General features: G+C 46.9%; 2 protein-coding genes across 2 annotated transcripts in view; both read left to right on the forward strand.

The window, feature by feature from the left end:
* LOC103359295 (myosin-10) overlaps positions 1 to 6,273 on the forward strand; it is a 57,870-nt gene extending 51,597 nt beyond the window's left edge. Inside the window, exons 25-39 of the mRNA XM_008284555.1 lie at positions 1,056 to 1,268; positions 1,346 to 1,490; positions 1,584 to 1,790; positions 2,092 to 2,196; positions 2,285 to 2,437; positions 2,524 to 2,772; positions 3,247 to 3,459; positions 3,549 to 3,761; positions 3,869 to 4,030; positions 4,112 to 4,240; positions 4,512 to 4,600; positions 4,826 to 4,949; positions 5,125 to 5,333; positions 5,410 to 5,518; positions 6,097 to 6,273. Coding sequence (XP_008282777.1) covers positions 1,056 to 1,268; positions 1,346 to 1,490; positions 1,584 to 1,790; positions 2,092 to 2,196; positions 2,285 to 2,437; positions 2,524 to 2,772; positions 3,247 to 3,459; positions 3,549 to 3,761; positions 3,869 to 4,030; positions 4,112 to 4,240; positions 4,512 to 4,600; positions 4,826 to 4,949; positions 5,125 to 5,333; positions 5,410 to 5,518; positions 6,097 to 6,273 — 2,497 coding nt within the window. The remainder of the gene's footprint in view (positions 1 to 1,055; positions 1,269 to 1,345; positions 1,491 to 1,583; positions 1,791 to 2,091; positions 2,197 to 2,284; positions 2,438 to 2,523; positions 2,773 to 3,246; positions 3,460 to 3,548; positions 3,762 to 3,868; positions 4,031 to 4,111; positions 4,241 to 4,511; positions 4,601 to 4,825; positions 4,950 to 5,124; positions 5,334 to 5,409; positions 5,519 to 6,096) is intronic.
* Positions 6,274 to 10,157: 3,884 nt separating this feature from the next.
* LOC103359296 (serotonin N-acetyltransferase-like) lies at positions 10,158 to 12,000 on the forward strand. Its single transcript, XM_008284556.1, has 3 exons — positions 10,158 to 10,314; positions 10,630 to 10,784; positions 10,870 to 12,000. The coding sequence occupies exons 1-3, from the start codon at positions 10,158 to 10,160 to the stop codon at positions 11,236 to 11,238; spliced, it is 681 nt and encodes a 226-aa protein (XP_008282778.1). The 3' UTR covers positions 11,239 to 12,000.
* The last annotated feature ends 500 nt before the right edge of the window (positions 12,001 to 12,500 follow it).

The raw sequence follows: 12,500 nt of genomic DNA on the forward strand, positions 1-12,500 counted from the left end.
GTCAAGTTGAACCCAAGGATAAAAGATGTCAGTAAATTGAAGTTAATAGGAGGGTTAAAAATGAGCCCCAAGGCACCACTATAGCTCACCTGGTTGAGCTGGCGTCCCATGTACAGGGCTACAGTCCCAATGTGGAGGTCATGGGTTCGAATCCCCCTCATTACCCTTTCCCACACGTCCTTCTCCCATTCTTCTCCCCCACTTTCCTGTCTCTCTCTCACTATCACTATCGAATAAAGGCACAAAGGCCAAAAAAAGAAAAAGAAAAAATGAGCCCCCCAAAAAAAGCACCCAGAAGCTGCTTGAGGTTCGGAGGGTTTTAATATTTAGTCGTTTAAATTCTGCTCCATGATGAGATAAGTGCTGCACGACGTCACGGAACAGTCGTACCCTTTACCGCCGCTGCGAGATACGCTCACACCGACCGTTTTACACGGAACATTTTATTGGGCTGACAGCGGTCCAGACAAGAGTACAGCAGTGATCTTATTATCTTGTTAGAAAATAGCCGTGATAATTCCCCGGCTGCTTTGTAACCTGGTGCCGGCCGCTATTTATCCGCCGATTCTCACTGCATTGGAATGTGTTTACAGTGTGTGGCTGCGTGATTGGTGAACGTATTATTTTGTGTGGTATTAATGGTAAATGTTAGGTCATTCCCCAGCATGAGAGCTTTCATCAAGAGAAAAAAAAAAGCTGGGAGGAATCAGCAGCTTGATGAAAACTAATGATTCTGCCTCTGCTGCCACCCAGTGGAGCCTTTACGCCACAGCCTGGGTTCATTCAGGGGACTCCATGTGATCGCTCGTGTTTTTTAACCAATGATTTATTAGTTAAAACATCATTGTGGCAGAACCATGACAAGCATCTGTGAAAAAAACATAATTCATGAAGGATTTCTGACCTACGTTCTAAGTGAAATAAATGAATAATTTTCTTTTGCAATAGTTCATCTGCATCTTATTTTGCATTTCTATTTTCTGATGATATATCCACGCTGGTGTGATCACTTTCCTTCCAAGATTTAGTTTCATGTTCTTCGATGTTCTCAACAGGGGCGAAGAAGAGGTCAGCCACAAGAACAACGCTCTGAAGCAGGTCAGGGAGCTGCAGGCCCAGCTGTCTGAGCTGCAGGAGGACCTCGATTCAGAGAAACTGGCCAGGAACAAGGCTGAGAAACTCAAGAGGGACTTGAGCGAAGAGCTTGAAGCCCTCAAGACTGAACTGGAGGACACGCTCGACACGACCGCAGCCCAGCAGGAGCTCAGGTACTGGATTCTACCTTCTGCTCACCCTTAGCTTAGATAACGAGGCTTTTTGCAGACCCTGTCGCTCTTCTCTGTAGGACCAAGCGTGAGCAGGAGGTCGCAGAGCTGAAGAAATGCATCGAGGAGGAGACTAAAAACCACGAGGGTCAGATCCAGGAGATGCGTCAGAGGCACGCTACCGCCTTGGAGGAGCTGTCGGAGCAGCTCGAGCAGGCCAAGAGGGTAACTGACCTCCTCACAGTCACGGATGTGTCAGATCCACCAGAGAAAGCTTCTGATTTCATAACGCTAATGTTTGTTGTTGATCATGTTCAGTTCAAGGCTAACCTGGAAAAGACCAAGCAGAGTCAGGAGACCGCAAACAAGGAGCTGGCCAGCGAGGTGAAGAGTCTGCAGCAGGCGAAGACGGAGTCCGAGCACAAGAGGAAGAAGCTGGAGTCTCAGCTGCAGGAGCTCATGGCCAGAGTCACCGAGGGAGAGAGGTCCAAGGGGGAACTGGCTGACCGCTCACACAAGCTGCAGGTGAGCGGCGTAGACGGAAAGTAGAGGCCGATTATCAGGTCGCAAAGGTGGCTGTCTGTTAACCTGTGCACAACAAAGGCTCTTGATAATCAGTTGTAAGCATTCTGTTGATTTGGATTCATTCAGAAACTTGTGTAAATGTTATGATGCTTGGAGGAGTTTGTCTTAGAAAGAACAGAGATCTGAACATGCAGATCTTTAGTTGGGATTTAATGTGTTTGTTGTTTCTGATTTGGCCTTTATTTGTTTTGTAGAGACATTTGATTTAAAGCAATAACCTAGTTTTATCCTCTCCACACAGACTGAGTTGGACAACGTCTCCACCATGCTGGAAGACGCAGAGAGGAAGGGGATCAAGATGACCAAAGACGTCGCTGGACTCGAGAGTCAGCTGCAGGACACACAGGTGCAACATCTCTGAGCGCTGAGCATCATGAAGAAATCACAGAACCCAGGATTTTTTTTAACTAACTGTAGCATTTGTTTTCATTTAGGAGCTGCTCCAGGAAGAGACTCGTCAAAAACTAAACCTCAGCAGTCGTATTCGTCAGCTGGAGGAGGAGAAGAACGCTCTGCAGGAGCAGCAGGAGGAGGACGAGGAGGCGCGCAAGAATCTGGAGAAGCAGCTGTTGACCCTGCAGAGTCAGGTAGGACGTGTGATCTCTAGTGTAGGAAACAGTGTGTGAATAACATCGGTTTTCATTTTGTTCTGATGATTGCGATGTTGCTGTAGCTGTCAGAGAGCAAGAAGAAGCTCGAGGACGATGTTGGAACAATAGAAGGCCTGGAAGAGACGAAGAAGAAGCTGCAGAAGGACATGGAGCTGACCGGCCAGCGTCTGGAGGAGAAGACCATCGCCTTTGAGAAGATGGAGAAGACAAAGACCCGCCTGCAGCAGGAGCTGGATGATCTCACCGTGGACTTGGATCACCAGAGACAGATCGTCTCCAACCTGGAGAAGAAGCAGAAGAAGTTTGACCAGGTGAGAACACGCTTCATTGGAGTCGTTCTGTTGCGTTTTACAGTACAGTTGTAAGTTTGTCATGGAGACATTTTTAATCCTCTAGTTGTACAGTTAGAAGAGGAAGCGTGAGGTGAGAGGTTTTGAGTTGGTTGCATTCCACAACCTTCCAGCTAGATGTCACTGAATCCTCCACACAACACCTCTAAGCATGTAGGAGGACTTACATAATGCAGAAAACACTAAAGGCTCTCGACAGTCAGTGTTTGGTTTGTCTTTTCTGGACTGCTGTAGAAACATGGTGGTCCAACATGATCGACTCTGAGAAAGAGAAAATATAAAGAGCTCATTCAAAGCTAAAAAAAAATAAACCCACAGCAACCCACTGCTTCTAGATCTCCCTTAGTCCAACACTTTGGAACTTTTTGAGATTCTAGACATCACAATTTGCAAATTAAATTGTCCTAAAGTCACAGTCCACCCTCTCCTCCACAGATGCTGGCTGAGGAGAAGAGCATCTCGGCCCGTTACGCCGAGGAGCGCGACCGGGCTGAAGCCGAGGCCAGAGAGAAGGAGACCAAAGCTCTGTCCATGACCAGAGCTCTGGACGAGGCGCTGGAGGCCAAAGAGGAGCTGGAGAGGGTCAACAAGCAGCTCCGTGCTGAAATGGAGGATCTGATGAGCTCCAAGGACGACGTGGGCAAGAACGTGAGTGTCCACAACAATGCTGCATGTTTCTTTCTTTTTTCCATCCGTCCTCTCTTCCTGCTCTTCCATAACTCTCATAAATCTCCCAGGTCCACGAGCTGGAGAAGTCCAAACGCACCCTGGAGCAGCAGCTGGAGGAGATGAAGACTCAGCTGGAGGAGCTGGAGGACGAGCTGCAGGCCACAGAGGACGCCAAGCTGCGTCTGGAGGTCAACATGCAGGCCATGAAGGCTCAGTACGAGAGAGACCTGCAGGGCCGCGACGACCAGAACGATGAGAAGAAGAGAGCGCTGGTCAAGCAGGTGCAAAGAAACCTAACATCTAACTTAATAAATAATAGCTCTGCTGTAGCGTATATATGCCATCAGTACATTTCATACTAAAGACTTATCGTTCCTTCTCCTTCCAGGTGCGAGAGATGGAGGCAGAGCTGGAGGACGAGAGGAAGCAGAGAGGTTTGGCTGTCGCTGCTAAAAAGAAGCTGGAGATGGACTTAAAGGACATCGAGAGCCACATAGAAGGAGCCAACAAAGCTCGAGACGAAGCCATCAAGCAGCTGCGCAAGTTACAGGTACAGATGTCAGTCTCATGTTCGCATCAGTGACACTAAAGACATTATTCTCCATTAATTCCACTCCATTGTCTCCCTCAGGCCCAAATGAAAGACTATCAGAGGGAGCTGGAAGATGCCCGAGCCTCCAGAGATGATATTTTTGCCATTTCTAAGGAAAATGAGAAGAAACTCAAGAGTCTGGAAGCTGAGATTGTGCAGCTGCACGAGGTCAGGACGCCTGATGTCGAGACATTTCATGTGTTGATGTATTCTTGTCCACTCTGCTCTATGATCTGTGTCCTTTAGTTTTTAATGATGATTTCAAGTGTTTTTTTTTTACTGTTCAGTCAGTGGTAACTTTAAGCAAAGTGCTACATGACTGGAGTTTGTTATCTCATTATTTATAGGTAATTATGTTTTTTTTTTATGACGCTGATGCATCAAACCGCCTCATAGTAAAATGACACACTAGAAAGTATAACCTCTTTGTGCTGTGCAGGACCTGGCAGCATCTGAGAGAGGTCGGCGCCATGCGGAGCAGGAACGGGATGAGCTGCAGGATGAAATCTCAAACAGCACCTCTGGAAAGTACGTTAACCTCAACCGCTTGCATACACATGTATGTCAGTAGCATGTGATTCTTGTAAACACCAGACAGATTGACATTATTACCTATTTGATTCTCCAGGCTGGATTTTTATTGTCACACAGTGTTTGTGTGGCGTCTTCGTCGGCACACGGAAGTGATCGATGTCACATTTTGACTTTGGTGTCAGACTGTGTGTAAGATTTCTTTTCTTTGTGTGATGTCAGGTCTGCTCTGATGGATGAGAAGAGGAGGCTGGAGGCTCGTATCGCCCAGCTGGAGGAGGAGCTGGAGGAGGAGCAGGGCAACATGGAGCTGCTCAACGACCGCTTCAGAAAGACCACCATGCAGGTGTGGAGTGTTACCAGAACAGAGTATCCTCACTGGATAAATTATGTCTAGTAATTTCTAGAAACTTTTATTTAGCATGTGAGTCCAAAAGTAGTACTAGTCCTACTGTCTTAAGTCCACTTCCTGCCTCCCTCTTTCCATGACCTCCTCCGTTCTCCTTCCTCTCTGCCTTCAGCTGGACACCATGACTACAGAGTTGAGTGCGGAGCGCAGCACAGCCCAGAAAAGCGAAAACTCTCGTCAGCAGCTGGAGCGTCAAAACAAGGAGCTCCGGGCCAAGCTGGGCGAGCTGGAGGGTTCTGTGAAGAGCCGGTTCAAGGCCTCCATCACCGCCCTGGAGGCCAAGATAGCGCAGCTGGAGGAGCAGCTGGAGCAGGAGGCCAAGTAAGAACTCATGGCAATGAGCTAATGATATGACATTTCAGAACAGCCTAAAATACTCACATGTTCTCCTCTAAAGGGAGCGAGGAGCAGCCAACAAGATCGTGAGGAGGACCGAGAAGAAGCTGAAAGAGGTCTGCATGCAGGTGGAGGATGAGCGTCGCCACGCCGACCAGTTCAAAGAGCAAGTACGTCTGTCGCCGCTGGTGTTGTTGCTGCAAACTGTGTGATTTTAACAATCTTGCGAATTCACAGAGTCGACATGAATGAATCAAATAAAATGTTATAAGCGTGCACTGTCCATCCATGAAAAAGACACTAGCGTGAACAAAGTCCTCGCCCTCGTGGCATTTATGTGTTTGGAGAGAAATCCCCAAAGATGGCGGAGGAGGAGAACATGGATGCTGTCGTGGCTCCGAAAGAGAGGCCAACTTGGGATGCTAATTTTGCAAAGGGAGCTGATCAGTGCGTCACTTCATCCTGCATTTCTGTTGGTTAGTTAGCTGGCGTTAGGTTGCAGCAGCACTGTGAGATGATCACCCCACATTTCTGACACCGACTCCTTGAACCTGTCTCACAACGCAGGACCACCAATTTAGAGCCATCATCAAAGACATCGCCACGATTCTCTCACGATTATCTTTAGTCTTGGACAGCCGAAAATCATACAGTGTGCAGCGGGCTTTAATAAAAACTAAGATATTTTCACGTTCAAGATGTTTTCAGCGTCATCAACAACTGTTTTATGTGTGTTTGTGTGTTTAAGGTGGAAAAAGCCAACTCTCGCATGAAGCAGCTGAAGCGGCAGCTGGAGGAGGCTGAAGAGGAGGCGACGAGGGCCAACGCGTCTCGCAGGAAACTCCAGAGGGAGCTGGACGACGCCACCGAAGCCAGCGAGGGTCTCAGCCGGGAGGTTCACACACTCAAGAATCGCCTCAGGTAGAAGCATCCGCCGTCACACAGTCAGAGATTTATGACATTACAAGATTTACTTTAAAGAAATAAATATTTTGACGCACAAAGATGAGTTTTTAGGGGTTGAATCAATGACCAGAGAAGGACTTCAGTCTGCAATAGAAACATTCTACCTTTGAACATACGTTTGTGAGCTGATGGAGCTCTCCCTGACCTCCTCCTCCTCCTCCTGCAGGCGTGGCGGCCCCATCAGCTTCTCCTCCAGCCGCTCGGGCCGGCGTACGCTGCAGGTGGAGGGAACGTCCTTGGACCTGCTGTCCGACGACGAGCTGGAAAACAAGATCACCGACAACAACGCCAACGAGACACCAGCTCCCCAGCCGGAGTAGAAGAGAAGACGCCTTAAGCTTTTGCTCTCCCATCCTCGTACCACTCAGCCACAACACACAGACTCTCCCCATCGGCCACGTCAGCACTTAACTAATCCCATAACAACTCCTGTTTAAATAGACACTTCTCTCCTGAACCACAGGCAGCATGATCGAAGCAAGGAGACCCCCTATTCCTGACCTGAACCTTAGCAAGACACCAGCAGTTGGACCCCGACGCTCTCTTTACCGCCCCCTTAAGGTTATAAGAAGCACTACTCTGCCTTACCCCTCCGTGTCGAGCTGCAGGGCTGCAGCACAAACATGCGACGAGTGTAGACTCTGATCCCTGCACACAGTAGAAATAGGTTTGCTCATAGCTCAGTGGGTGCACACTGGATCTCTTCTGCTGGATCAGTATTTAGCTGTTTAAAAATGCTTCCAGGTGTTAAACCGACAGCACGGCAATATTGGAAAAGGAGCAGATCATGATGAAGGCAAAGCAACCCTCTGACTTTATTTTATCTCCGATCTAAGTCCGTCGTACGTTTAGTTTTGTTAGTTGAACTGTAACTGAATAGTATTCTCCCGGTCCTGCGACGGGACCGTCTGCTTGCATATGAATATAGAAACGTGACTGTGCGCTGCCTTGTCGCTACGAAACGTCGCTCTTCGACCAGTATTGGATTCTGAGATGTTCTGACAGTAGGTCGCTGTTGACTTGTAATTATTTGGTGTGAGCGCTAAAAGCAGCAATCACACTCCTGTTCTCTTGCTTACTTCTTCTTCTTCTTCTTCTTCTTCTTCTTCTTCTGTGCCTTTTATCGCTCACTTGAAACTCAAACCCCATTTACGCCATTTACATATATTGAACCATTCGTAATTAAAAAAGTATTTTCATAAGATTGCATATATATACTGAAATATTAGCAAGAAACCTGACTTTCTTTGAAATGTACGTCTTCCTGCAGCTTTTGTGTTGCCTCGATGATTGACATGTCGACCGTGCGGGACTCTTTGTAGATGGGTGCTATGACTTTTCTTATCGATAACTTTTATACTTTTTGAGTTATTAAGATTCAAAAACAATCCAATAGACATCAACTGTATTTATATCTCTGCTATTGTATACGATACAGACTTCATTCATGTTTCAGAATGCTCAGTATTGCACATCGATCGACTGTACTTACGCTCATCATCGTGACATAAACACTTTATGAGTCATTAGGAGTTATATAATGCATTAAAGTCTATGGAGCCCAATTCTCTCCTATTGTCTGTAATATCAGTCGTGTCTTTTAGTTGTTTTTTTGTATTTTTTGCTGCTGTGTGTTCTTCACTCGGTGAAGCACCACCTCTTCCACTTCTTGGCCTGAAGTCTCACCGCATTTTAAGTTCTAGAACATGTCGACATGTAATTCTGCTGCTGAATGTCTTTTTTTTTTCTTAATTGGTTGCAGCAAACTAACCCATTTGGCCTCAACGTCTGCAAAAACCACCTCCATTTATATTTCACATCAAGTCTCGTTACAGTTTTGCATTCTGCGTTTCACTTCCTGAACCACCGGCTGGTTTTGCTTTATTCTCAGTGGGAGGTTACATCAGAGGCTTGTGCTTCCATTCAGCATTTTAAATTCCCAGTGACCCATGAAGGGGAAATCGCTAGCCATTTTTGTATGCACTTTTCAACTTTTGTCTAGACATATCCTTTTAGTGTAATATCTATACACAAACATCCCTTGTGTAGTATTTGGATGGAAAGAAAACCTGCCGACTCTTTGATTAGCTCTGTAGCACCAGAGGGAACGCTGCATGTCGAAGATCTTGGATCTCCATCCATCCATCATCTATACATCACTTAATCCTCACTAGGGTGATGGGGGCGGAGCCTATCCCAGCTGACTCAGGGTGAAGGCAGGTTCACCTGGACAGGTAACCAGTCTATCACAGGGCTACACTTAGAGACAGACAACCAAGCACACTCACATTCACACCTACGGACAATTTACAATCACCAATTAACCTCAGCATGTTTCTGGACTGTGGGAGGAAGCCGGAGAACCCGGAGAGAACCCACGCTGCACGGGGAGAACATGGAGACTCCACGCAGAAAGATCCCGGGTGTCCTCACCGGGACGTGAACCAGCGACCTTCTAGCTGCGAGGCAACAGTGCTAACCACTTCCACCTTGCAACCCTAGTCCAGATCCGGTTCACACAAATCATGCTGGACTCCATCAGAGCCTAACACATGCATCTTGGTCTCATCCGACAGAAGAATGTTCCCGATAGTCATCAGGCTTCTTCTCAAGTTCTTTCACAAAAGTTTCATCTCACAGTTTAGTGTTGGACAGCGAGCAGAAAGGAGTTTTACTGGGGACCAACCACGAACTGATTTCTGATGTAAATGCTGTTTTTCAGAGTTACGTCGTGCAGGTAGATCACTGTCTGATGTGTAGGAGGACGACGAGCAGCTGTGATTAGTGGCGCTAAAACTCGTTCCTGATTACGCTGGAATTGTGTTTCGGCTGATTTTAAGTCGATCATAAATCTTCCTGAACCCTTTTCCATCTTTCTCAAAGTCAGACTTTCCATTTCCTGTGGCAACTCTTTTTTTATGTGGAGCCTTGATGCAGCTCATAGATCTAAACCTGAGAGTTCTGGTGTTCACAGCTCATGTTCATGCAGTTTGGCTGATTGGACATCACAGGTGGATTGAGTTTTGTTTCATGATTGTATTCTCTGTTGCTCCTACTTTGGGGCCTGTGTTTTTAATACAGTCTTTTTGAAAGTGTTTATGGGACACCAGCTGAATGCACAACACCCAGTGGAGTGATTGTGTCCAGTCAGAGAGGAGATAAAGTGTCTAATGCGCCGAGTTGTGGAAACAACTTCTGTAATCCCTCATCATGTGACTCATAGTAATAATCACTCCATAATGAAGAGGGACGTCTGTCGTGGAGCGAGTGAGACGCACAAAAGACTCTGAGCTGGTCAACAAGTCAACCTTCACACCCTCAACACCATCAGGTAAGTGCTGCTGCTGATGGCTTGTGACAGAGTGGATCACGGTCTTCTGTTAAGTTTGTTTTAATCACTGTGTTGGGAGGCAGCTCAGAAACCTGAGTACCAGTAGATGTGTTGTTTTTATATATAGTTGGAACTTTGATCCTGTGCAGCTGCTCCTGGGTCAGTGTTGGCAAACCTGCTATAAATGGAACCAAGCTGGTGGTTCATTGATAATAATTAATTATTATCCATCTGTAAATGTTAGAGACAAAAAACCAAACGGCAACAATGGACGCGGTTAATTGTAGGGTTCAGCAGACTGCAGAGTGTACCTCCACTCATTCACTGACATCAACCATTCACATGCAAATGAGTCGGTGAATCACAGCCGCCGGAGCTTTTCCTATAAATACGGACGCAAACCATCCTGTCCTCCTCGCAGGGCCCCGCAGAGGTGATCCTGCTGAGCGGGACAGAAGGAGGAGAGCTGACAAGTTGTTTTTGGGGGGGAAGAGAAGAAGCGCACAAGTCGTATGATGTCCGTTGTGGGCGCGCAGCCTTTCATCAAACCAATGCAGCCTTCACCTTCAGTCTCGCCCGGTATCCAGCGGAGACACACGCTTCCAGCGAGCGAAGTCCGACCGCTGAACACGCAAGATGCTATCAGCGTCTTCGAAATCGAGCGAGAGGGTAAGTGAGCCGCCTGATGGGTCGTTTATTGGAGGCAGAAACCGAAAGGAGACCTTCATTTCATCGCGTAAAAGTTTTTTGTGGAATAGACATGTAGAATGTGTTGCAATTGATTTAGTCACTTGAAAGACATTAATTTATTTAACTTTTGAAGGTGTTTTGTTAGAAGCATCATCTACTGTCTGGAATACGTTTACTGAGCCTCTTTAAGTGTGTGCGTAAAAGTCGTGCCAAACCATTATTACGCACGGGCCAACCTCTCTCTCTCTCTCTCTCTCTCCCTTTCTCTCTCGTGTCTGTCTGTCTCTCTCTCAGCGTTTATCTCAGTGTCAGGTGACTGTCCCCTCCACCTGGATGAGGTGCGTCACTTTCTCACGCTGTGTCCGGAGCTGTCCATGGGCTGGTTCGAGGAAGGCCGACTGGTGGCTTTTATCATCGGCTCCCTCTGGGACCAGGACAAGCTGACCACAGTAAGACACTCTGCATGTCTCCAACTCATCACTTCACCGTTTAAACCAGTGCACACAGGTGAATAAAACTATGATCCTCTACCAGGAAGCCCTCACGCTCCACAAGCCGCGCGGCTCCACGCTCCACATCCACGTCCTGGCGGTCCACCGCACCTTCAGGCAGCAGGGCAAAGGCCCCATTCTGATGTGGCGCTACCTGCAGTACCTCCGCTGTCTGCCCAACGTGCGCCGAGCGGTGCTGATGTGCGAAGACTTCCTCGTTCCCTTCTACCGCAAGTCGGGCTTCAAGGTGGTGGGGCGCTGCGCCATCACGGTGGCCAACCTGACCTTCACCGAGATGTCTTACCCCATCAGCGGACACGCCTACATGCGCCGCAACAGCGAAGCCATCCGTTTCCCTCAGCATCCCTTGACTCTGCCGCTGACAAAGACGGACGAACAAGTTGATGTATGACGTGATGAATTTCAGTTGAAGTCAGTGCAACTCATTATGCTCTATTGGCTTGAAGATCAGGTTAACCACATTGCCAAAGCATCAAGGATGGTGTAGTTTTAAAAAAGAAAGGAAAAAAAGAGGTGAAAAAATGTAAGAAAATATAAAATTAAGTAATAAGATGATGAAAGAGCAAGAAAAAAAACATTATTTAGAATTTTAGATTATTTTTTAACAGACTTTAGAAAGCCCAGGGTGTCTTTAGTCGTAAAGCAAAACAATCAGTGTTGTAGATCTTTCATGGTTTTTGTTGGACTTTTTCTCTTATATCTTGTGTAAATTATTTTACTGTGAACAATAAAACAAGACTGTAGGCCCACTCTGCTAGAATGTGATGTGTTGTATATAATCATGTGAGAGGAGTGAAGCAGTTTGCTGAAGTCAGTAACTGCAGCTTCATGTTGCGTTCGTGGCTCACATTTGGACTTGTGGTTGTAAGCTGCCTCCTGCTTAGCTCCTTTCTGGACAACTATGGACTGACGTCAGCGACCAGGTTTTAGCCGCTCAATCGCAGCTCCTCCTGCTCTATTAGGGGGCTTTAGCCACTGTAAACGCCGGAGGATTTAGAGGAGGATCCACTGCAGGTCCGAGTGTTTAAACCAACATGTGCGCTGCAGGTTTGGGTTGCAGCTGAAGCTTTGTGTTATTGTGTGTGTGTCTGTCACAGTATCACAATTTCAATAAAGAATGTTTTATACTGTTTTTCTTAAGATGAACAATGAATGTTTTAAATTTGATTTCAATTCAGCTCCATTCGACATGACGCCAAAACACTACAGAAATCATCTCAGGGCCCTTTTACAGGCTGAGATGATGTTAAACTATAGTGAGAAATCCAAACATTTCCCTTTGAGCAAAGACACAAAATCTCCCCTCTAACTGGAGAAACCTCCAGCAGCCTCAGAGATGGACGCATCTGCCCTCCTCCTCTCAAAGATTATGTTTCCTACAACCAACACTGACCAACATGTCTCTGATATACAGTCGCTGACATGTTGAAGAACAGTGAACACATCATTACTTCTGTTAATATGTAAAGGTGTCCATTCCAGCTGTCTCTGAACTGCACACTGGAGACACAGGCCAGAACCGTCCTGCTCTTGAATGGAGCTTTAATCCACCGACACAGTCACCGACTCACTCCTAATCCACTAACGTGCCGGGACGAGCGGCTCCCGCTGCTCTGAAGGACAAAGTTGGCACCTAAAGGTCTCCTCAAAACT

The sequence above is a fragment of the Stegastes partitus genome, unplaced genomic scaffold (assembly GCF_000690725.1).
Source record: "Stegastes partitus isolate 25-593 unplaced genomic scaffold, Stegastes_partitus-1.0.2 Scaffold363, whole genome shotgun sequence".
Classification (NCBI taxonomy): domain Eukaryota; kingdom Metazoa; phylum Chordata; class Actinopteri; family Pomacentridae; genus Stegastes; species Stegastes partitus.

What these genes read in the sequence shown, in the direction of transcription:
- LOC103359296 (XM_008284556.1), top strand. Translation starts at nt 10,158, where the DNA reads ATGATGTCCGTTGTGGGCGCGCAGCCTTTCATCAAACCAATGCAGCCT. An exon ending in CTTCGAAATCGAGCGAGAGG is followed by an intron (nt 10,315 to 10,629) that starts GTAAGTGAGCCG and finishes TCTCTCTCTCAG; the next exon opens with CGTTTATCTCAGTGTCAGGT. An exon ending in ACCAGGACAAGCTGACCACA is followed by an intron (nt 10,785 to 10,869) that starts GTAAGACACTCT and finishes ATCCTCTACCAG; the next exon opens with GAAGCCCTCACGCTCCACAA.